General features: G+C 41.7%; 1 protein-coding gene across 1 annotated transcript in view; it reads left to right on the top strand.

The window, feature by feature from the left end:
- ITPR1 (inositol 1,4,5-trisphosphate receptor type 1) overlaps positions 1-25,776 on the top strand; it is a 335,828-nt gene that overhangs the window by 198,834 nt on the left and 111,218 nt on the right. The window contains exons 36-41 of the mRNA XM_080801715.1: positions 812-932; positions 3,431-3,615; positions 7,268-7,416; positions 8,346-8,457; positions 21,807-21,842; positions 23,026-23,076. Of these exons, the coding sequence (XP_080657841.1) occupies positions 812-932; positions 3,431-3,615; positions 7,268-7,416; positions 8,346-8,457; positions 21,807-21,842; positions 23,026-23,076 (654 nt within the window). The remainder of the gene's footprint in view (positions 1-811; positions 933-3,430; positions 3,616-7,267; positions 7,417-8,345; positions 8,458-21,806; positions 21,843-23,025; positions 23,077-25,776) is intronic.

Below are 25,776 nucleotides of genomic sequence, written 5' to 3'. Positions count from 1 at the left end.
TTTGTACTGTCCTAGGAATAGATTGTACCATATCGTTAACTCATCCATAGTAAATGAATACTTAGAATGAGTAACCATCAGAACTATCTTCTGTTTATATCACTGAAGACAGTGCTACAAATAAGTAAACATTCTGGGTGAGATCCACTCATCAGTTTGTTTTTTCTGGTTAAAAGTAGAGGTTCTGCTTATAGGAAATAATGTCTGGAAGGAACTTTGGGTTAATCTGCTTCAGTCCACTTATTTTATATATTAGATGAAGTTAAAGCTCAAAGACATGAGGGGCACCCGGATGGCTCAGTTGGGTTAAGCCTCTGCCTTTGGCTCAGGTCATGATCTCAGGGTTCTGGGATCCAGCCCCTCATCAGGCTCCCTGCTTAGCAGGGAGCCTGCTTCGCCGCCCCCCCCCCCCGCCCCCGCCTACTTGTGAACTGTCTCTCTGTCAAATAAATAAATAAAATCTTCAAAAAAAAAAAAAAGGCTCAGCGACGTGAGGTAATTTGCCTGAAGTCATACTGCCAGTTGGTAACCGGACAATAATACCAGTTTTCACATTGATTCCATGGTTTGTTCTTCTGGTCAGACTCGGTTGGCATCAAGTTTATAGATGCCCTTAAAATGCTTCTGATTTTTTCCTCCTTAGGCTAGGCAACTTCTAGAATCCTGCTGATAACCGGTCACCCCCTTCTCACTCTTGCAAAGGGTCCATTACTGTTAACCCACCGTTCAATGCAATGTCTGTTTCTGATGGGCATATCAGTGATCGGCAGAAAAGTCATACCGCCCATCTCTCGGCCTCTCTTCCTTGCAGACTCGCCAGCCGGTCTTTGTGCAACTGCTGCAAGGTGTGTTCAGGGTTTACCACTGCAACTGGTTAATGCCGAGCCAAAAAGCCTCCGTGGAGAGCTGTATTCGGGTGCTCTCTGATGTAGGTAAGATATCGTGCAGTTTGGATTGAACATGATGAAAATGAACTGCCTGCCAGTACTAGAGACTGCCATTTCTCGAGCGCTTGTTCTAGCTCTTCTGAAGTTCTGCATGCAGGATGTTGCAGAGGCAGAACGGGAATGGAAATCTTCTTGATTGCTAACCCTTGCTTTCATCTACCAAGCCAGCATCTCCCAAAGTTAAGGCCAGTAAGTCCCAAAGAAAGCTAGCCTTTGAAAAAATAAGAGTGCATGGTTAAATGTGAGGCAACTCTTGGCAAGTCCCAGGGCACACCAGCTAATTGAAGGCTCTGGGAAGTCTCTCATGCAAGAAATGAATTTGTTTACTCCAGTAAGTGTATTTGACCGTATGGAAACTTTCTTCTTATGAAATACACGTCCAAGCCCCAGGAACATCCTTTCTCAGAAATGGTGCACTGATCCCTTTTGACTCGATGATAAATGGTGCTCCATTCCCTCTTCCCCCACCCCTTCCTTGTCACCTCTCTGGCAGCTTTGAAAGGAAGTCTTAAAAATTACTGCTCCCTTCACCCTGACTTATCAGGCTCTATTTCTTGGCCCTGATCCCCTTCATAAATGTTAAGCAAGGAGTCCCTCTGGCTTCCTAAATTTAAGAAGAGTTCTCTCCCTGTAGTAGCTATTTTGATCCCTCGAGAGCAGCAGGAGAAACAGGTGAGGTTCTCGGCACTGTTGAGTAGTTGCCCAGCAAATGCAGATGCTGTCTATTAGGGTGACTTCCCTGATTTCAGTCCTCCCATCCTGATTTCCTTGACTCTCACATGGTAGGTGTTGGTGTCTTTTTATTGTCTACGCAGCTCTATTTCACAGTAAGAGATGAGGCTTTTGAAAGTGTGTACATTATAGGGTCATGACGTGATACCCCAGAGCCAAGGCTCTGAGACAGTATCCCCAGAACTCGCTACTCTGCCCTCGGAGGGTCATGCGTCATGAAGTTGTTGAGTAAAATTTGGGCAGGTTGCCCACCTGACCAGCCCAGTGCTCATTAGGGAGATGAAATGTTTTAATTGGCTTGAAACTGACGAGAAAAGACAGAGGGAGGGAATGTCTTTTAAGTGGCAGGGCCTGAAAACAGCACAGCCCCCCAGGAATTCAGACATGTGCCTCTTGGGGAATGCCTCCTCCTGACTAAAATCACACCAAAGTTCACTATTTTTCATGGTTTATCTTCAGAAGGGGGTATCTGGTGCACATTATTTCTAGCTGAGTATACGCTGTGCATCCTGTTTTTTATTTTTGTATTATTCTTATCTTTTTCCCCAAGTTTCTCACTTGCTTTATTAAACTGTTAAAATTCGTTGGCTGGCTGATGGTTCCTTTCCCCACACTGTGTTTTTTTGTTTTTGTTTTTGTTTTTAATTGGACTTAAACAATTGCTTCTCAGATTGCCTCTTCCAGGGTGCTAGCTTTGTTTTTACAGTTAGGTATAGGTAATATGGCACCTCTTCTCTGCTTCTGGTCTTATAAACCATTAAAGATAGGCGGTTGTTGTCTTGCTTTTTGGAGGTTGTTGGATTTCCATATGGAAAAAAAAGGATGTTGGTCTTAGTTATTTTCCTTCTTTAATTACGCTTTTTATTTTGGATGAATTTTAGACATATGGGAAGGTTGCCAGGGGAACACACAGAGTTCCCATATGCCCCTCACCCAGTTTCCCCTGCTGTCAACATCTTGCAACACCAGAATATTTTTGTCAAAACTACAAAACTGATATTGGCCCATTGCTATGAAATAAACTCCGGACTTGGCACCACTTTTTCCATCAATGTCCTTCATCTGTTCTAGGATTCAGTCTAGGGTCCCACGTTGCCTTTAGTTGTGATGCCTCTCCAGTGCCCTCTGGGCTGCAAAAGTACCTCAGACTTTCCTCGTTTTTTATGACATTAACAGTCTTGAAGAGTGCTGGTCAGGTGTCCTGTAGAATATCCCCCCTGAGGGTTTGATTGTTCCTTTCCTCATGATTAGACTGGAGTTTAAGAGGGGAAGACATGAGCCTAAATGGGAAGAATAGCTTATGTTATTGTAAATATCATCGTTTGTATTATGTTTGGCTTAAATTGGCATTTTGTAGATTGTTGTGCAGAATACCACCGATAGAGGATTTTTGGAAAAATAGCCAAATGAGTTCCCTGTCTTGATAATTCTTTAAATATATGAACACAAGGGAGACCTTAGGATGCCAATCATTGAGGAAACCCATTGAAGTTTAACTTTGACTTGCCCAAAGTTTGACCTTAGAACGTGTTAATCCTCAGAGCTACTGCCCCTAAGAATTCACATTGAAAATTGCTGACCTAAGGATGGTCCAATTCATTTGAGCTCCTCAGCGTTCACACTCATTGCCATGCAAGTGACATATTATGGCTCAGAAAAATCTGCCTGAAGGATGATGGGGGAGCTAAGTCTGTCTTTGGGGCATCTCCTCCCCAAGTTGGAGTCTCACGAGTCATCTTTCTTCTTTGTAGCTAAGAGCCGGGCCATCGCTATTCCTGTGGACCTGGACAGCCAAGTCAACAACCTCTTTCTGAAGTCCCACAACATCGTACAGAAAACTGCCATGAACTGGCGGCTGACTGCCCGCAATGCGGCTCGCAGAGACTCTGTTCTGGCGGCTTCTAGAGACTACCGGAATATCATTGAGAGATTGCAGGTAATTCCTGACCCAGAGAGGAGTGAACCTGGACCAGGCCTAAGGTGGTTCCCACACAGCAGTGCTTCTATGAGCCAGAGAAAAACCAAGATGGGCCATAGAGAGATGTTGGCATGTGAGTGGATAGTCAAGCACCGTAATAGACATAGGACCGAGAATGCAAAGCTACTTGGGAAGAGGAAAGCTCCTCACAAAGTCATGGTCTGTAAAGGTTCATAGATTTACAGATTTCTTTATGTAGAATGGGGACTCTGCTCTTACCAAGAAGGAATATTTAAGTATTACAAAGGGGTACTTAGAATAAGGGCATGAGGGCTGCATGTTTTTTTATTTTTTAAATCATCCTGGGATATTTAGCCTCTTGATTTAGCTGGTAAACTGGTGTAATAATGCCGAGAAAAGAGTTTTCTATCAGAACGAGCCAACTGAAAATAAAAATGTTCCTAAATTCTACCTGGATTATACTTTTTTTCTTAGGACCTAGGAAGAGATCTGTCCCTTTATTAAGGGAAGAGTAGTGAGTATTAGGTGTATGTGAAACACTTAAACATACATCTTAACGTGAGCATCTTCCTTTAGCAAGCTCTTTAAGGGATTCTCTTACAGGAAGTACATGGGCCATAGTCGGAGATTCTCAGACACTTCAGATGGGCCTGCTGCAGTGGTTAAGAGCATGATCTCAGGCCAGCACCTGTGGTCAAATCCTGACGCCATTGCTTAGAAATGCTGTGTCCTCGGAAAGGTTACTTTATTGCTCTGTGCTTTGGTTTTCTCATATGTGAAGTAGAATAATAGTAACACCTACCTCAAGGGGTGGATGTAAGGATTACAAGGCTGGTAACCTGTTCTCATTATCGGAACACATTTACCGGCTTAACAAATCACAACAGCCATTATTTCCTTCTTTTCTGCTGTTCTGGAGGTTGGCTAGGCTCGCTAAGGTGTTTCTTGCTCAGGGTCTTGAATGCAGTTGCAGTGAGATGGCAGCTGCGGTTGGACTCATCTTGGAATCTTGCACATGTTTGGCCGTTGATGTTGGGACCCCCCCCCCAGCTGGAGTTGTGAGCTGAAACATCTCCATGCAGTTTCCCCATGTGGTCAGTGCTTGCTTGCAACATGGTGGCTGGGTCCACACATAGCATCACTTCTGTTAAATTCTCTTGGTCAAGACACTCACAAGTGTCCACTGAGGTTCAAGGGAAGGGGACATAGACCACCATATGATGGGAAGAATGAATGTCAGTGATGCAGTGTAAGAAGGACATGCAAGAGAAGGTATATTGCAGTGGCCTTTTTTGGAAAATACAGTTCATGTAAATGGCATAGGATAGAGCCTGGCGTGTAGTGAGCACTTGATAAATGACAGCTGCTATTATGATTATTACTGTTACTGTCATTGCTATTAGGACTGTAATAATGAATCTCTGTGAGGTTATATAACCTGCCTACAGATGCATTTATTAGCTCTACTCATGGTGGGCACTAGGAATGCAATGGTGATCAAAACCACAAATGAGTAGTGCTATGGAGAGCTGCTGAGGAACCTCATCTTGTCCAGAGTGGGATGGTGATCCAAGGCTTTGCTGAGGAGTGATGTTTGAACCAAGATCAGAGGAATATAGGACTTACTTAAAGAAAGGAGTAGAAGGGAGGGTAACGCATATGAAAAGAACTTTTTATGGGACAGAACGTAATGCATTTGAAGACCAAAGGAAGGTTAGTGTGGCTGGAAGCCCATGGAGCTGGGGAAGTAGGAAGGTATTCTTAGGTCAAGGAAAGAATTCCACCCTTACTGTGACAGACCCAGTCTTAAAGGTAATTTACTTCAAACAGACTGCTTCCTGACTCTACTATATTTTTAAATTGAAGGGTTATTATAGACTCATAATTGTTTGAATGCACAGTATTTTTTTTACTGTTCAGACTAAATAAATTATCTGCAGTCAAACACACCAGTTTCTTGTGCTCTTCTCGGATTTATTATGCATATTCTTGAGGAATAAAATAAAATATGTAAGCCTAGCTAATGCTTGTTATGAAGACTTGAGTAGTGGCTGAAAGGATCCTCATTATGCCGTGATTTATTGTCTGAGTCCCTGTAGTATAAGATTGCCTAGGACAGCAGAAGTTATCATAATATAAGAACATTCACTTGCAGCCTGACTGCTTATATAATTAATCTCCATTGAGACATCCCCTCACTTAACACCAGCATCTTTCCCTACCCATTGCTTCACCATCCTTGTCTGTTGGTCTCTCCTCGATTGCTGAATGCTCAACATTTGACAATACAATGCAAATCAATTGCAGTGTAAAGTTCAAACCTTGCAAAAGATGCAGGATTTTATGAATATGATTTTGAAGAACTGCTTCAACTCCCTGCAAATGCTATAGACAAAGGTTTGCCAGAGTTAGGACTGATAACTACTGAAGAAGAGAACTTTGGGTGCTTTCAAAGAAGAAACAGATTTTTTTTTTAATGACCCTCTTTTTGACTGTGCTGTGAATGTCAGTATGAATTAAGGGATACTGTAGTGTACCCTTGCTGGAAAAATTGCCCTTTCCCCCAAAATAATTTGATTGATGCATGCATTCTTTATGCATCCTAAATATTATTGAGTGATTGTAAATTTTGTCAGTATAAAATAAATAATATTCACATTCTTTAGTTTTAGTTTTGGGGTAACAGTTAAATCAATTCTTTATTGACCATTCCCTATGAAATTTGGGTCTCCAGTTAAGTTGAATGACTTAAAGGTCATTTAAGTGACCTTTCCCTTGCAAATCTCCTTGGTTAACTAGGCCTTCCTCTATTATCTACCATGCTGTGTTCTGCTCCCATCTTAGTCAGCAAGGCTTCTAGTTAGGTTCTGAGTCACCAAGCCATCCAGCAGACTTTAGCATCTTTTGAAGATAATTTCTCATCTGTTTTCTGCCATTTGCCTTTATATGGTGTTTGTTGTGTTGGTTTTGCTGCTCTTTCAACTTTTCTCTGTTTTCCTCTCCTACAGCTATGTGTTTTGCATTTGAAGACCATCATGCTATCAGGGTACATGTATTTAGCATGTTGATACAGCATGTTCATTCATTTGTGTGCTCATTTTGGTATGACTTTTTATGATATGAATAATTCATGCTCATTGGAAGTAATTTGTACTCCCAAGTACCCATTTATGGAAGAAAATTGGAATCACCTGCAATCCCACCACCCAGAGAAAACCAGTAGTGATATTTTGCTGATATTTGGTATATATCCTTAGGTACTGATGTTGTTTCTAAAAAATCGGATCATATACTCCATGCTATTGTTTAACCCTTTTTTTTGCATTCATATTGTAGTCATTTTTCCATGTTGTCGAGTGTACTTTTTCATCGTATTTCAAAGTATGTGGAATGACCCCTTGAGTGGCATAAGGATCATCACAATATAAGGGCTGGGGGTTTGTTTTTACCTTGTTCTCCACATGAGGGGCTATGGCTTCAGATACCCCTGGGGCAATGTTTAATAATTTGTGATAAATATCAGACAGCAGTAACGGCGCTCTAACTTAGCTTGGGTTGTGGTCATTTTTGAGGTCAGAAATGAATGTTCTCACTCTCCTGCAGTCAGCCTCGGTCTGAGCTGCTCACCAAAGCTGTACTTCCATTCCAGGACATCGTCTCGGCCCTGGAGGACCGTCTAAGGCCCCTGGTCCAGGCAGAGTTATCTGTGCTCGTGGATGTGCTCCACAGACCTGAGCTGCTTTTCCCAGAGAACACAGATGCCAGGAGAAAGTGCGAAAGCGGTGGCTTCATTTGCAAGTAAGCAGCCTCTCGCTCTGGGGTGGTCAACTGCGGAGCCCTGCTGACCAAAGTACCTGTTCATTAAGAAGCAGATGCTGGCCTGGTTTTTGACTTTGACGAGTACAAGGTCATGCATTAGAGTCCCGTTCTGACCTTTCTAAAGTCTGTGGGTTCAGTCGTACTTCCTGACACTTGTTTCACGTGAGAATTTCTCCGATCATCTTCCGTACCATAAGCCCCGGCAGTGTCCACCATGGGCTGGAAGGGTTGTGACCCTTCTGCCCTCAAAAAAGTCAGACCTACCAGGACCCCACAGTCTTTTCCTAACATCTTTGTAATTTCTTAGTTTATGCCTTGCGGCATTGCCTGTAAGAAGCAACCGGTTCCATCAGTGGAAATCTCTGTTTGATTTTTATCCTAAGGTGGTTTGGTTAACTTGAGAGTGGGCTCTGCCTCAGAGCCCCTCCAAGGACCCTGGGTCCCTCACAGAACAAGACTATGGGTTAATGAACAGTGTTTGTTCACCTTAACAATCATCCTCATGACTTTTTTTTGTTGTTGCTGTTTTTTAAAACCAGTGGCATATTTTAACCATGTTATCAGCACCCCTTGGTGCGTAAAAAGCCACACTCTATAAACTAACAGGTTTGAGTGGACCTCTGTCCTATTTCTCTTCCCCCTATCATCTCCCCCTCCTGTGTGGTAGACTCCTGCCCAGGGTGCCCTTTTGCTGTTACTGACCAGCGGGTGTCACTGTTGAGACACTTTAGAGACACCAACTGGCTGGTCTCACTACAGTGAAAGCCCTGAAGCATGTTGAACCTGCGAGCCTTTGATAAATATTTGTTCATTAACTGACTGCTTAAAATAAGTTGCTTGTGAAGTGATTGTTTGTTTAATTCAAAGATCATTTCAGGGACCTAATGCATGGTTTCCCCTCCATTCAGGTTAATAAAGCATACTAAACAGTTGCTAGAGGAGAATGAGGAAAAACTCTGCATTAAGGTCCTACAGACCCTCCGAGAAATGATGACCAAAGATAGAGGCTATGGAGAAAAGGTACTGCATTTTATGCTCTTGTCAAGACAAGGTCTTGCTATTAAATTGAAGTGGGATCACGGGTTAGAAATCCGCTGTAGTTCAGGCGTATTGACTGAGGGGACTTGTTACTTTTTAAAGCTAATTATCCTGTCATAAAAGGTAGCTAAATCATATGTCTTCTCTTCTAAAAATCACATATACTTAGACGTCTTATAGGCTGCTTGCCACGTAACCTAATGTTAGAGAAATAGTAATAAGGGATTTCGTCTCAATTCCCGGCATGAGTGCAAATGCCTCTTGTGTATCAAGGCACGCGTTCCTGACTGGTGGGTTCCAGCTATGCATACCTGTGGGCCTACTTGCTCCTTTCCGGTGAGATGTTGCACAGTGCTTCCAGTGTACTGAAAAACGCCCTCCGGTTCTAACTGGAATTAGGGCAGGCAAACATATTACCCTTTCTAGCTCAGACTGGGAAACGGGCAGTCCCTGGGACGTGCAAATTTCCTGGCATAGGCAGTGAGCAAGGATGTGCAGAGACCACTTCTCACACTTTTGATTTTGGTCCAAGTGAGATAAAAACAATCACATTTCCCCTCCTTTCTGCCCCTTCCCCACCTTAAAAAATTGGAGGTCCTGAATTTAAAATTCCACCAGTTTTCCTTTGAAGGTAGTGTGTTCACTAATGGGCTCCTAGCCACTTTAGTAGCATTTTCTGAGCAGGTAAATGCACTGATATCATTGATTTGTCAAAATGTCCAGTAACTCATTGATTCATCTCTGCGAAGAAGCCTTGATAATTAAATCACAGTCTTCTTTGTCAAAGTGGGTGGCTGCAACCAGGTCATTTCAAGCGTAGGAATCTGTAAGGATCTTGATTTCTGACCTAAGCAATATCTTATGCAAATATTAGAATAATTTCACATGTGAAAATCTTTGGATAAGAAAAGTAAAACAGCAAAGTACACAAGCCCTTTTGTAGTATACATTCCTTCCTCTCCCCAAATCACACGGCTTTGAAATGTCACTGAGAATTTTAAAAATACATAAATTAAAAGGTGAATGAATGTGGACTAATTAGGGAATAAGTATCTATAACTCAGTAGGAACTTTGAGGCGATAACCTACAAGAAAAGAGTTTATAAATATAAATGATAGAGGTGAAGACCTCTTATATAAATGAGAAAGGATCAGATGTTCTGTTCATACAAGCACCTGTAAAGATACCTGTGTAGATCTTGCGCTGAAACACCAAGAATGGGCAAAGGCTAGTAGCAGAGAGTACCAGACAAACAAGCAGCGTTTATTTCACAAGATCTTTATTTTTCCTAAAGTGACCTTTAAGAAATGTTTTTAACATACAATTCTAGTTATAGAAATTCACTCTTCGTAATAAGATAAAATCCACCAAAAGGGCCATAACCAGCTATGAATGTATTTGTAGGTCTGGGGGCATAAAACCTGATTTTAAAAGGTGGAGACCAGTTTTCTTTTCTTTAGAAGATCTGTTCATTTCTATGACTGAGATTTTTATAGTAAACGTGGTGTCTACTCCCACGAATGTTACAAGTTGTGATTATACTTCCATTTCTCTCAAGTTTTTTTGTTTGTTTCTGTTTTTAATATCATGGAAAGTAGAAAAAAGCTGGGAGTCGGGTCTGTTGCTTGGCATCTAAGTACATCAGGGTCTTTGGGCCACATGGAAGATATGCTTCTCCCCACCAGCTTTCCCTGCCTGTTTGCTAACTGGGAGAATATCACAGACCATGGGAGATACTGGATCTGAGATACTGTAAAATTGTCTGTTATAAAACTCATGAAAAACAATAGAGCCTACAGCTTTAAGAGGGCAGGAGGTGGAGGTCACTGTGAAAGAGTAAATTGTCACAGTTTAGAGGAGGTTCTCAGGCCCTGGCTCACATTTTTTTCTTCAGCTGGTGAAGGAAGTAGCCACACCCAAGCAGAGACAGGCTTAAAGGAAAGATGGCATGTCTTTCCAGTCTGGCTTGGGCTGTCATCCCCCTTCATGAAAGTGAAAATACCATAGGCAAATGTGGGAAAAGGTCGTTCAACCAAGGAAAACATTCCAGAAACCCATGTTAGTCAACAGCTTCAATACCTATGGCACATACTTAGAGTGCTTCTGGCCGTATGCTTTGTGGGAAAATGCTACTTAACTATTCACGTTAATTGAATGTAAAAGAGTTGGTGCGGGAGAGGGAGGTTGTGCTAAACTATCTCTGTTTCTTCTGATCTGGTGTGGGTATTAAATTTGTCCTGTTTAATTAAGGCTTTTTGAAATGATTTTGATGATTTGCTGTCTGTTCCTGTTTGACTACAGATGCATGATGTATGGGGCGGGCCAGCTCCTTTAAGGGTGGAAGGAACCCAGAGCCAAGAAACTAACCTTTCTCAGGCAAACCAGTTGGCTTTGGTTGATAAAATAAATGAGGTGTTCTTTGGACTGGTTGCTCAGGGCACAAGGGCAAGTGTGAGGTCATTTCCGTCTTCCTGGCCCAATTTTCCTATTAGTTGTCTCTTCAGTGGAATTTGTCCCATGACTAACACCCTCCTGGGATGTCCAGAATTGTTCTGCCTCCCTGCCCTGTCCTGAGTTTTCATGACCATAGTCTGGTTTGGCATCACTTTGTCCCACTCTCCCTCTGCACACTAGGAGGCCATGGCGGAGAGCTGAAGTGACTTGCCAAGGTCACGTGGCAAGTGCATGGCAAGATCAAGACTGAAAGTCAGGGTCCCAAATCGCAGTGCACTGCCTTTTTGTCCCACCCCTCAGGTGGTGTCCACCCTATCTTTGGGTCAAGTTTTCTTGTCTTCTAAGCCATAAGCCTTAAAGAGACATAGATGCCTTTATTTGTCTCTGTTTTCATTCAATATTTAGGATTGTCAAGGTCACAGATGAAAATGAAAGTTGAGATAGTTCTTTATTATCCTGTTAAAAAATGTTGAGACATTAGTGTGCTTGTATAGATCTACTTGCCTGAAAAAAAAAAAACTACTCAGTACTGCCAGCCATATTACTAGACAGACTAAAATGTAACAGAATCACTGTAACACTGACTTAAATTTTTTAAATGCCTTATGTACCCATTAGTGTCCTAAAGTATGTCTTAAATAAGTCACATTCTTTGACTTCTTATTATATGCCAGCCGCTGTTCTAAACATATGTATTACCTTACATCAGGTCAGCCTCAGAGATAGCAGTATTGTTATTGTTTTATACATGGGGAGAAAACTTAGTCTCAGAGAGGTTCAGAAACTTGCCTGAGGCCACACAGGAGTGGAGGAGCCAGGAATTCAAACCGGAACACTCTGACTTCAGGGTCTTCTCCACCGTATCATTGGTGATTGACAACATCTGAATGTTTGGAAGTCCACCAACAAGTGTAACATTTGAGTTTCGATCATGTTCCATCATTATGTAAATGGCATGAGCTAGTGGCTCTGACAGCACCGCAGGTAGCAGAATTTAAACATCAGCTGAGTTGTGATGTCTCACCTAATTGAAAATAGTGTCCACTTGATGCCAACTGGCTTTGCAAATTACGGTTGTCCCAGGATCCTCCACAACCTGTGGTTCTGTTCAGGTCCCAAAAGAAAGCCTCAAATCGGTGAGTAGCCAGTGGTCTGTTCTCGGTCAGCTCCCTGATAGGTGCCTGTCTAAAAACTGTCATTCAGGAAGCCGAGCTCAAGGCTGCTAGAAGAAGATTATCACAAAAATTTAATCATGCTCATTTAGGAATTTTAAAAAATCATCTTCATTATGTCTCTAAAATGCAAAGGAGCAGCAATGAGTATATTTACCAATGAGTGGTAAATATAAAGATTAAAAATGATCACCAAAATAACGATGAAATATGTTTTTATATGATGCTCACAATGTCTTGCTATCCTGTGTATTCAAGGTTAATAAACCTTAAAATGATAACAGGACTTTACAACTATTCTAGCAGTGCCTACTAAACTCTGCTTTTTTTTTTAAATTTAAATTCAATTAGCCTAGTACATCATTAGTTTTTGATATAATGTTCAATGATTCATTAGTTGAATATAACACCCAGTGCTCATCATATCACATGCCTGCTTTTAATCCACAAATTAAACCATGTCTTTATTAAAAAACAAAAACAAATAGCTTCCCAAAGCTAAACATCTCCAAAATTTAATCTGAATCTCTTTATAACTCAAAGAACATCTAAATGCCCTTAGCCCCAGCTTGAAAAGAGAACATAGTTATGTTATATGTTGTATATTGGCTTCTCTGTCGTCTACTGTAGGTTTTTTTTTTTATTAGAGAGCTTTGGAAAGAAATTCAGAAGCCAAGAATTAATATAAAAGGTTATCTCAGAACTTGTTTAAAATCTATTTTGTCTTCTGAATAGTAGTAGCTGTTTTACTACTAGAGAATTTTTGACCTCAAATAATGTCAGGGTTTTCATTTCATACAAATTGACAGTACCTATTAATTACCAGTGCTTCTTTCCTCTAGGTGAATGAACTGTTAGCATTTCCAGCTACCAGGATTTCTAATAAGGAACTTAGATTTGCAAATGTACTATTAACAAAGCATAATAAAAACAACTTGATTATCTCTCGCCTTTTAAACAAGCACAATTTTGAATAATGCTCTAGTTTTTTTTTTCTTTTTCTTGAACTTGATGCTAATCATTTACTTGTTACTAATATCACTTGAATTGGCTCTAATCATCTTTGGGGAAAAATGTGCTTTTTTAAAAAAGTCATCAGTAGTTCTAGGATTTGGAGCTTCTGCTCTTAGGATATGTTGTCATACTATTTGCTGAAATGGAACCTGGTTCTGAGACCCCCAGAGCCCTATGGAATGGTAAAATGAATCGAAAGAAAGAATTTTCTCCTAAGCTGTGTTGATCCAACTATATCATCTTTGGCTCTCCTCTTTCCCACCCTCTTCCAAAAGAACATGGTTCTTGACTGGGTAATTGGCCCTTGCTCGCAGCTCAGTTCAAGTTTTCTTATCTGTAAGAGAGGGGGAATGTGCACCTCTCAGCCCCCTTGGGTAAATGACCTGGAAGGTTTGCTACCTGCCAAGTGAACACAGTGTGGCAGCACCCTGCCCTATCCTGAGTGGCACAGTGCAGAGCAGTTGTCACTGTGAGTGGTGGTGGTCAGTGCCCCAGATCCCTGCACCCCTTCAGGTGGTCCCCATCTAATAGCACTCCAACGTGGGAGACTCAGCGCTAAAACAAAGTTTCTAACACTTCACTTGCTGATACTTCCTAACATTTCCTTCTTTTTCTCCCCTCTTTTTTTCTTTTCCAGCTCATTTCCATTGATGAATTGGATAATGCTGAGGTCCTAATTTCATTTTTTTTTTTAAATGTCACATGGTGATGTTTCCATGACACCCTTCCAGTGAACACTGTGGTCTGTCCCCCAGTCTCCACAGCATCTAGTATCTGACTTTGTGTAGTGTGCCTTCTGGGCCTGAGTTGAGTCCTTTGTGTCTGTCTGAGCATTTCCCATGAGTTTGTTTGCCATTTGTCCTTGGAGATCCCATCAGAATCTAGATAAAGATTTTCTAAACTGTGATAAGATTTCAGTCATTCACTGTTTGGAATCTCAACTAAATTTGTGGTTGATGCTTGTCATTAACCTATCTCTGCAACTCAGTGTTCATACTTACAAAGAGCTTTTCTATGTGGATGCAAAGCATCAATGCAAAAAGAAATAACCACATTTATATAGTTTGAAAGTGGTAAAAAACCTAAACACTGTTCTCTTGGTCCACATGTTGGAAGGTATTGAGTATGAGGGATCATATAAAATTTTGCCTAAGTGCACTGTGAATTCCAAAGTGCTCGTTGAGACTGTCTAGCCGCAGGCTTACAATGGGATTAAGCATATACTGGATCTTTGGCTTTTCATCCAGGAAAACTACCTAGAGGTCAGGAAATTGAAATGTTGTCTCGTGGATTCTCTGCTTATGTATCAAATTAGTTTTACTAACCACAGTTACCCTGGGGACCAATAAGTGAAGTCATTTTATTTGGGATTTGGGGGCCTCTGAAATACTGCTTGTTTGGTGAATATTTTTCATCATTCCCTGCCGTATGTTTAGGTGTCGATGCATGTTATACAATTAAAGTATACAAATGAGGGAAATTGAGCACCCTGGGAAAACATGTTTTATTGGACTTTTAAAAAATCCCTTTCCTGCTCTACCTCTTTAGACATCTGTTACTTCCTTAGATAGACCAATTCATACCTTACTTTGGGTGGGATAGAGGTGCCAGAACAAATATGTTTGTCTATTCTAATACCCACCACCATCCTTTCAGAACTATTAAGAGATAGTTCAGATTTGCTTAAGGAGAGTTTGAATCACAGACTGAAAACTGAAAGCAAGTGGTTCTGAATTTGGTTCAGTTCCCTCAGGAACGGAGATCAGAGTGGTTAAGTGACTGGACTTAGCTTGCACAGCCGGATAGTGGCTAAATGAAAGCTAGCACGCTGCCGGCTCAGCTCCTGTCCTGGCGTGCTTGCTCTTCTACCACAGTAAACTCTGGAAGCACGGACTTTTCCTTAGAGTAATCAGACTTGGACAGGGAGGAGGCCATGTCCTCTGGGATGCAGAGAAGTTGAGAAAAGGTGGTACGGTAAAGGCTTAATGAATGGCTCTAACTACAGTGATTTTTGGCATTTCCTGGCTCGTTCATTCTCTTCCTGGTTATTTCTGTGCCAGAAAAATACCTCGTGCTGAATTTGCATATTGGCATCTCTCATTTCTTTTATTTCTACCTGGAGTTGTACCTGCCTCCCTGATTCGAACTTTTCCTCTGAAATACCGAAGTTGTGTTTCTATTTGCTTAAGTACAAATGAAGTCAGGAAAGGAACACCTTCCCTAATCGGAGTCTGCAATGTTATTAATACACTGTTTTGCACCATAGTAATCAGTTGATGTGTTTGCTTGCTCAAGATAGAACTTGGGTCTCCTGGCTGGGAGTTTATTGCTTGCTTATGGAAAGATTCCACAGTTGGAGCAGGTGTGTTTATAATTATACTCTAGGAAATAGAATACTGTCTGTTTATAAAAGAAGAATGTTCTGGCAGCCACTTGGATTCTTTGAAAATTCCCTGAGGAAGCAACTGCGGATCCCCTCTCCGTTGTTATCCCTGGCAACTGTCAGAGCCCTGGGACACCAGCACTCCGTCCCCAGTCCCTCAGGCTCTCGGATCTGGTCCCCTAAGCAGAGATGGCTGGTTGGCCTTTTTCGTCAATGGCTGTTCTGGAAAGTGCCGCAGCTCCTGTGGTTTCTCCTCTACCAAGCCTTTTGTCACTGTGTGCTGGTGGAAACCTGCAGCCCACAGCTGGGGTTCAGCAGAAGCTTAATGAGAGTTCATGCTGGCCTATGATACAGGCAAGGCCTCACACCTAACTTGAGAACCAATGTTGAATTCTAAACATGGTGGGGAATTGCCCCTGAAATAGTGTAGGGCGTATATGGTGATCCCGTGAATCCCTGATCGGGGGAGGGCCGCTCCCTTTTGGTGGGGGAGGCCCTTCGGGCATCTCAAGGAAGGAGACGTGCTGTAAATGACTTGTGAAAAAACAGAGCACCTCTGTGTCTCTGTCAGTGCCCTGAGAAATCAGGGTGAAAGGAGGACAGAGTCATGGAGTCCCTGTAAGGAAAGGGAATGATATGGAGCCCTCCAGCTGTCTTTTAGAACAAAATATCATTTGAAACCAGGAAGAGGAGGTTTGGTTTCTTTCTCTCTTTTTCTTCTTTCTCCCTTTCTTCCTTCCTTCCTTCTTTCTTTCTTTCCTTCTTTTGGCAAATAAAGAGGCACAGTATCCATCCTACCCCCTTAATTTTATCTTTTACTTGGGGTGTTGGTTGATGGGGTACAGATGGAGTGGAGGGGATAAGGAAACTACCATACTTGGGTTGGTGTCCCTTCAGCTCACTCTTAACATTTATAGCTTGATGAATTGTTACATATGTATACACACAAATCAAGATAGGATATGTTTCCATCACCTCCCAAAAGATCCCATTGCCTACCCATTCTTGGCTTTAAATGGATACCAGTTGATGCTAAGATACTCAGTTATATGACTAATATTTGAAAGCCGTTACATTCCAGGCATGGTGTGAGGGGTAGGACTATGGTGATACCCCCGAATAGGCAGTGTCTGCTCTTCTGAAGTCCACAGTTGTGTAGGGGAGATGGCTAGTAGTACAAATTACTGTTCAGTGACAGCTGTCAACCATGAGAATTGCCAGAATGGAGAAGTACCTGGGGTTGCGTTATGAGAACCCATAATTTGGGACCTTCTACCTGAGTAGGGAGGTCGCCTAAGAACTTAGGAGGTCAGGTGAGAACAGGTGGGCAGCACCAGCCACTTTCTAAACTCTAAAGTGCGGTGAATAACCTTTCTGAACTGTAAAGTGCTGTGTGAACCAAACAGATGATTTCAATCCAGTATTCAAACCTGAGGTGCAGTCAGTAAGACAGAACTGTAATCCGACTCATTTTCACATTTGTGTCTGTGGCAGGGAGTGTGGTGTGTTGGGAAAGTGTGTGCTGTAGCTCAGTGGGGCAAGCAGCATTTCTTCGTATTTGAGATGTGATCCCCATTTCATCACTGTCACTTGGAACCATGAAATCTCCAGCGCCACTGGTGTCAGCTAGCAACCTGGTCTTCCTGCATTGCAACAGAAAAGCTAGAGTGGCATTCCCACCCTTTTAAGGGTGGCTGCCTCCTGCTTCAAGTGAGCCCTCAACTCATCCCACCTTGAGCTTCTTCTGCAAGCCAAGGATGCCACGGAAGGAGAACTCTGTAAGATTCAGGAGGCGTGAAAAGAGAAACACAAGAATTATTCAGTTTCACCTTCAGGGGGCGTGCTCATGACATCGAACCCAGGCTGGAGGTGTCCTACTTTTTTGCATTGCTGTGAACTGCTGGGTTTGGGCACCTGCCAACATTCAGGCGGCAGTTACATAAGAGCTGCTTTTTTTCCTGGAATTTAGGCTCACTGCTGATGTGTGACCTTCAGCAGTAATTGCCAATAAATGCAGCAGGGCTGTTTACTGTTAGACACTAGCAACCATACAGCAAGCAAGCTCAAGCACACAGAAGCTGTTGCAGGAGGATTTTGAGGGATGGGGAGGTTGGTTGGGGTGTGTGTGTGTGTGCGTCTGTCTGTGTCTGTGTTTTGATGCTGAGATTATTCCGCGGTGACTGAAATTGTATAATTTAGTCAAGTCAGAATGTGTTTTTTAAAAATGAATTCTGCTATTGAGTTCCGATGAACGTGTTCTGTAAAGGTGAAACTGCATCATCGGGGCTAAATTTTTACTTCTTACTTGGTTTCTAAAAACAAATGCCACTAATAAAGGGCATTCTGTTAGCAAATGTGAAGGTTTAAAATTGTTCTACTGAAATGCTAGATCACATATTTTAGCTCAATTTTCTTTAAAGCTTTCTGGTCTCTCAAGGTGGGTTTGCAAAGGCTCAGGAAGGATGGGTCCCAGCAAACATATTTGCAAGCCTGTCTACTGTTGGCTAGTTGGTTGGTTTCCCTCCTCTGAGGTTTTGAGTGGGTGAAGAGGAACTGGAGGCCAATTCACGGGTGCTGGAGTTCATACGTTCCCTTTTATGTGCTGAATAGGAGGGCCATCGTACTTTGGCGTTTCTTGAACTGTATTCAGCTTCTGCTGGGGATGGTCCATGGGAGAAGACCTCATCTTTCAAAGGAAAATTCTAGAAGCCCGTGGTTAATGGAAAGATTTATGTAAATGGCAGTGGAAAACAAAAGGTCTTGTTTTTTTATTTTTTATTTTTTATAAGGCTGTGGTCTGCACTATCCTGTTGGAGGCATACGTGAAACGTGTGTGTGCATGTGAACGGGTACTGTTGTACATACACCGGAAATAGTACCTCTAGGAAGACCAGGGGCTTTTTTTTTTTTAAAAGATGAGAAGGTATGATATCCTTCATTTATAGTAGAAATCTATCCTAAGATAAAATGTTAGGTATGTTACATGTGCAAGCAAGCGTGTCCGTGTCTCACAAGCACATACTTGATACTACTCAGGTACCATGGTTCCAGGGAGTTGATTTGTGGCCTCATCCAAGAGGGCTGCTTGGGATTTAGTGACTTGAGATTCATTTTGAATTGCTACTTCAAAGCTAGTCAATTGAAATCTTTTTTCTATGAGGTTAGGTTTTGCTGACCTCGTCTTAGCACTGGGAACACATAAGATCAGTAAAGAAATACAGAAAGGCAATAGGGTGCAGTAGTGGATTTCCAATTTCAAAACCAGGCGACATCAGACCACTGTTCATCATCTGCTGGTTTGGGAGGCTCTGCCTTGATTGGAGGTGTCAGCGCCTGGATATAGTGACTGATCCTGGGACTAAGGTGAGGAAGACAAGACTTGTCCAAATTCAGACGTGACCATTTTCTCAAAACATACCTCTTTAATGTGTGCTCATTGAGGATGCCCCTTCATGAAAAAAAATTGATATTAAAAATGTGCTGTGAAAAATCACTTCATTATTAAACATTATGTTCTGGTTTGGGCCTTATATTTTGTATTTATGTAGCTTTTATTTTTTTTTAAGATTTTATTTATTTATTTGACAGACAGAGATCTTAAGAAGGCAGAGAGGCAGGCAGGGGTTGGGGGGAAGCAGGCTCCCTGCTGAGCAGAGAGCCCAATGTGGGGCTCGATCTCAGGACCCTGAGATCATGACCTGAGCTAAAGGTAGAGGCTTTAATCCACTGAGCCACCCAGACACCCCTGTAGCTTTTATCTTATTTGAACAATGTAGCTTATTATAAATATGCTTCTGTTTTTCAAAACTTACTGCCATAAAATAACCTCATCCTCAAGGAAATAGAGCTGAAATCCCCTTAGAAGAAAGTACTGGTAAAGGCTCTTGGGCTTTGTTGTTTTTGTTTTGTTTTGTTTTGTTTTGTTTTTTTGCCAAATCATGTGCCAGATATGGTTTGGCCTTTGCCATGCCTGAAATCAGTTTATGTCCTAGCACGTTGTGTTATATTTAGGGAACTTGCTGTTAGATATTATGAAATGAAGTTTACTGAAAATATACCAAGCATTGTTTAATGTTTTAACTGGAAGAAGTCCTAAAGAATATCTGCTCCAGTCTCCTTGAACTCCAGGTCAGAATGTGGAAGCCCGGAGAGGTTCAGTGCCTGGCTCAGGTTCACACAGAACCAACGCCTGGATGAGCGGATGGACACATGACCCTGTGTAGCACTCTTGAGTTTTCTATTCTCTTTTAGGAATGGATAGTCTTTCTATCCACTCTTTAGTGAATCCTGAGGCTGCAAAGCATCCTCTGTTTTCTTAAAAGGCTTCATGAAATGTTCAAGGAAAAAAAAAGATAATTTTAATCTAATTATTATTTTGGAAATTAATTTTAAAACAAGCATGACAGAGTTTAGGGAAGCAGTAGAGTGAGTATACAATCATAAAACATATCAGAAATCACTGATGTCTGAGTGATTAATAGCCATACAGGGGCGCCTGGGTGGCTCAGTGGGTTAAAGCCTCTGCCTTCAGCGCGGGTCATCATCTCAGGGTCCTGGGATCGAGCCCCGCATCGGGCTCTCTGCTCGGCAGGGAGCCTGCTTCCTCCTCTCTCTGCCTGCCTTTCTGCCTACTTGTGGTCTCTGTCAAATAAATAAATAAATAAATAAAATCTTTTTAAAAAAAGAAAGAAAGAAAGAAAGAAATAGCCATACACTACCTATGGGCATTCTAGAAGTATTCACAATACTTCTTCAGACAAAGGGACCTCAAACAAGAAAATTTTAAAAACAAAACCAAACCCCACCACTTGCAATTCAATCTTCTTGATTTCCTTTAACTTTTGATTGGCAAAGGAGTAGGATAGGGTAGCTCTGTGGGTTTCTGCCATAAACTGGTGCCTATAATCTTTTTGTTCTAATCCTATGGGATCAGTATAAAACGATATGTTAGTGGGAATGTAGCCAGTGCAAATAGTAGAAGGTAACCTGTTTTTCCATTGGTATCTGGCTGCTCTAAAATACGTGGGTCATTGCTTTAATTCTGCTTTTTCTCATTGTGCCTTCTGCACTGAGGGAGATAGCAAATACATTTGTACAGTTTCAGTTCTTTAGCCTAGAGCATACAGAATTTAAGAACAGAGTCTTGGGTTGTGGTATTATTTATATCTTGAAAAGACCCATAACTGACTTCTGTTTTTATTTTCCTTGCCATGTGTCAGTCCTTCCTGCCACTACATGTCTCCCTACCCCAACATGAAGCTCAAGACTCTGGAGATAATTTTTTTCCCTGAGGCTAGGGCAGTTGTGCTCATGTCTGAAAATTCTTCTGTCCATAATTGAGTGAGCAGCCCTCCACATATGCCCCACTGTCCTTGGGGAATGACTTTAATCTTTGTACTTAAAGAGATCTCCTGTGTCTTTTCTTCATTTTACCTGTTCAGAAATAGAAAACAAGACAGAAACCGTGAAATTACATAACGACAGTCTTCTATGGAGAACATTTTTTTTCCATCTTGGGGATCAAACCACCAAAGCGGTAGCACTGGGCTGGGTTGAAACACTACCAGATCTCACAGCGTCAGTCCTTCTGTGCTTTCAACACCTGTTCTGGCTCACCAGCCGACAGCCACACTCTGGCCTCAGCAAGGTCACTCACTTGAAGCGTGAGCCTTGGCCTCATTCCATAGTCGCAGACTGTACCTTGAACTAGCCAGCCATGCCTGGTGCGTGACTTTGGTCCAGGGAGATCTGGGTAGCGTCTGGTGGTTACCTCTGACATCAGTCAGTTTCCTGCTCCAAGCACGTGTCCTGTGGAGGACAGATTCGTGGAGCTGTCTTTCGCAGGCTTTGGGGCTCTGGGAATGGGAGTGCCCCTGAGACCTCTGTTACCATTACCCACCCCACTCCCTCTCCTTCCCCGCCCCCGGGTATGCACTGTGATGGCTTTTTTCTCTCTCGGTGGACAAACAAAGCACAGGTGTGCAGTGGTTCTTCCTTTGATGTCCTTTTTTTTTTTTTTTTAAGATCTATTTCCTTCTTGGTCATTAGTAGTCTTCTGTTTCTTTCCCTATTTTAAATATGTTTCCTTATCTCAGGCCAGTTGGTTTCTTCCATCATGACCATATTGAGTGCAGTTTAAAAGAGAAAGTATCTCCTCACCTCTGTTGCTCGAGACCCGGTATGGCCATGTCACCTCATCTTTGATCTTGCCTTCTGTGTCTTGTCCTTGATGTTGGTCTCTGGATTTCTTTGTGGCCCCCAAGATTCAAGTGCCATAACTAACATGCTTTGTTTTACTCCCAACTAGCTCCCACAAGCTCCGGATTCGGAGAACTCCACAGAGGTGTGTGTCACTCACCTATATTTGCAGTGACAGCAAATATGGGTGCTTCTCAGTTGTCTTGGTTGAGTGTCTGAGCTGTTGTGGTGAAATTTCTGTCATGGTGGTAGGTGCAGGGGGAAGTCTTCTAGCCGGGCTGGGAACTGATGGTTTCTGTAATTGAGAAGGCTCTCAGTGGAGAAAGTTAAGTTCAGAGTTGCTGGGGCTACACCAGAGCATGCCTCCTGGTGAGGAGATGAGGCTCTCTGAGTGAAGGCTTTCACACAAAACTGTCTCAGTTGTAAAATACTCATTTGAACAACTCCGGAATGTCAAGACCTTTCTGTTGTTCTACAGAATAGACTCTGTGTTCTGTGCAGAGGTGATGCAAATTTGAAGTCCTGGATATTAACACATGGTTTTGGTGAAAGCTACTAATAAAGTCACGGTTTCACATTGCATTCTTTCTGTTCTTCTGTTGCTAACTAAACTCGTTAAATGAAGGACTAGAATTAATTAAGGCCTCTGAAATCATAGAGAAGCTTTTTGGAGAGACCTATTTCTAAGTACCAAAATTTACTTTCAGAAGCTCTATTAAAATCACGGGAGGGTAAAAGCATGAATGAAATGTATTTCATTTGAGAAAAGTCTAATGAAGATCTTAAAAATAAAACAAACATTATCAAATTGCCGAGTTGCATTGTGGCTGCTTTACGATGATCAGTGTCTGATATGCTGATCAGAGCTCTTCACTGTTAACAGCTTTGATTAGAATGCTGTGAACCGGTAGTTTGGGGAGAGCTGAGGGGCTATATATGTGTGTCTGCTCAGAAGTGTATGCATTGATGTTCTGATGCATGTGCTGTGCAGTTATGCATGTATGAACCGTGAGGACTTGCCCTGTTGGTGTCTTGCATTATAACCCCTTTTGGGGTCCTGTAAAAATACATAATATAGCATATGACCAAAAAGTCAGAAACCTGCTCATTTAAATAGTGCATTAGAGTTGGGGACAGGACAGCTGTTAAGCAGTATGCAAAGTAATTGAGCATTAGTAGGTGCCTGGGGAAACATTTTAAAAGGCCTCTAATCCTTTTGTGTAACTCTTAGCTCAGTATGAGCTCTTGGTGTATTTCATTTGTGACTGATACTGAAGATGGTGTGTCTGTCTAGTGTTGTACTTAAAATGGAATTTCTGCATGCTTAGCAGGAGCTCGAGCCGAGCCCCCCCCTGAGGCAACTGGAAGACCATAAAAGGGTACGTAGTCTTGGACTTTGGGAGCTAATGACCATAACGCCTCCCCCAGCCATGCACTGTAATACAAAGACAGCTTATGTTGGTGTTGATAGTGTTAAAGCATTAATTGGCTCAGGACCAATCACAGCCATTTGTATCAGTGAGGCTAACTGGTGAGTCCACCTATTATCTACCTATTTGGGCCATAGACCCTGCCAGTGTCCAAATGATGACCAGTAAGCTTTTCATGACCTCTCTTCTTTTTCTGTAGTGGCTCTCTAATTAGGTGAAGTCTTTAAAAACCTTTTTTTTTCTGTAAGTCACTGATTATCATTACAATTAATTTATAATAAGCAAAAGAAATTTAATAAAAAGTTCATAATTGTATTACTTGCTATAAAAGCAGCTAATGATATAACATTTCCTCTGCCCACTTTTTTTACGCAGGTGTGCATTATGTGCCAATGAACATTTTCTTTGTCCTTGGGATATCCTAAGTTTACGACTTCCATACCTTGCTGTTGTCATTTAATATTGTCTGTGATGATTTTCTTTGAAAGTCTGAAAGTTAATAGCTCTCTGAAGTTCCACAAATGAACAAGTGGTTTGTAATATTTTCCTCTGATGAGGAAATGAAGAAATGTGTACATATCTGGGTAGATTCCTAGAAGGGGCATTCTTAGACCAAAAGATAGATACTTTCTGTAGGTGCTCATTATGCATTGCCAAACCATTTTCTACAAAGCTTATCTACAGCATGAGCATGCTGACCAATTCATGTTACTAATTTTTGGAAGATAAACCAGATATCCTGGATTTCTGAGTACTTATCATATGCCAGTGACCGTGCTAAGACTTTTACATATGTTAAGTCACCAATTTAATTTTTGTTAATGCTGACGTTGATTCAGTGCCACAGTCTTCATCCTCATTTCACATTAGGAAACTAAGACACAGGAAGGTGGGGTATAACAAAGACTGCCTTGGAATTGTGGTCATCAGTGTCCTGGAGGATTTATGCCTGAGATAAATGGGTGGCCCGTGCACCTTTGTTCTGCTCATAGGTCCCAGCCCCTGCCCAGTCCCACCACATCCCAAATTCTTTGCATTCTTTTGTGATTGTAATTTCTCAGGGTATGACCAAAGAGTAGTTCCTGTGGAGGTGGCATTTAGCCTTTCCCCTCCAGCATCCTGGATCTCTGGCAGTTAGTCAACTAAGAGCCCCTGTGCATTCCTGTGTTTTCCATACATGCCTATCCTTTAATAATTATCATGGGCCTTAGAAGTAGCTGGTAAAGACACAGAGCCATCCCTTGTGCCCCAAGTTCTCAGGAGTCAGAGTATTGAATGCTACCTAAGGATGTAAGCTTTGGAATTAGAAAGAGGTTCAAGCCTTCCTGTGCCAAGTCCTAGCTGTGTAATTTAAAGCAAGTGATTGACCCACCCTGTTCCTCAGTTTCTTCTGCTGTAAAATGGGGATACTAATGGTCTCTGCCCCTTAGGACTGTCCAACTGAGCTGTGCATGTGAAGCACTTAGCACAGTGGCTGGACTATGACAAGGAATATTAACTAATGTATTGTTACCTTGCAGACTGACACACACACTTCAATTGATTTGGTAGATGATAGTAGCAAAAGGAAGGTATTTTTAAACTGAGGCGTGACCTTAGTGCTGACTAAGGTGTGAAAGGCTCACCACTCATGTGAGAGGCTGATCTTTCCTGCAGCCCATGGTTTTCAAGTGGCTAGAACGTAGGAAGCCAAAAAGGTCACTTTTTCTCTCCTGTTCATATGTGGCAATATTAACTCCTTAGTGCCTTGTTTGGCACTTGGCTCTGTCCCTATATATCATTAGCCACTTAGTTGAACTAATGGAAATGAAACTTGTTTGAACCAAACTGCAAGGTAGAAGCTTGATTTCATTACTCTCCATCACTGAGCTACCATTTTCACTGTTGTAAGGTGACACTTACTACAGAAGAAACTCTTGGCCTTTGCCTTTCCTCAGTCTCAGATTATAATGTGTGTGTGGAATTTCTTACCAGAGAAAAACATCTGATATCTGTTTGCATACTATAGGTGTAAACTTCTGGAAAAAAATTAAATTTTTTTAAAAAAGGGTTGCCTGGTCAAATGTTAAAATTGCAGAAGTGACATTATTTGCGGAGTCTTTTTTTTTTTTCCTTTTCTTCAATCAGGTTTCTGATCTTAGTACGGTGCGAGAAGTTTTGTGCTCTTGAGTAATTTATATCATGATGATTAGGAAGGCTTTTGTCTGCAGATTTTAATTTTTCCTAAATTAAACCACTGGCTCAGAAAACAGAATTTTTCTTGAACCTAAGTTTTTACACTAGGGATTTGCATAACTTTTTATAATGTTGTCCATTTTCTTTTTCCCTTTTTACCTAAAAGTATCAGTCTTTATTCTTTCAGAAAAGGAATAAATCTCAACTTGTTAAAAAAAAAAAAAAAAGGGAAGTCCCACATGCTCTATGGTTTTTTTTCCCTTGCAGCTTAAACTTTTTTGTGTGTGTGGAGAGAAGGTGAGGTGAATATGTGCCAAAAGCCTTATAATTAAGAAGGAAAAAAAATAAAAGTTTGTAGGGTAGAATGTATGTGTGTGTGTTTTTCCATAATTAGCACATTTCATGATATTCTCTTATGGGGGAAAAATGTACCATTTGATGCATCAGTTGCTATGGTAACCGCTAGGGTTTTTC

The sequence above is a fragment of the Martes martes genome, assembly GCF_963455335.1.
Source record: "Martes martes genome assembly, chromosome: 1".
Classification (NCBI taxonomy): Eukaryota; Metazoa; Chordata; class Mammalia; order Carnivora; family Mustelidae; genus Martes; species Martes martes.
Note: the sequence above shows the minus strand (reverse complement) of the source record. Positions and strands in the feature narration are given on the sequence as shown.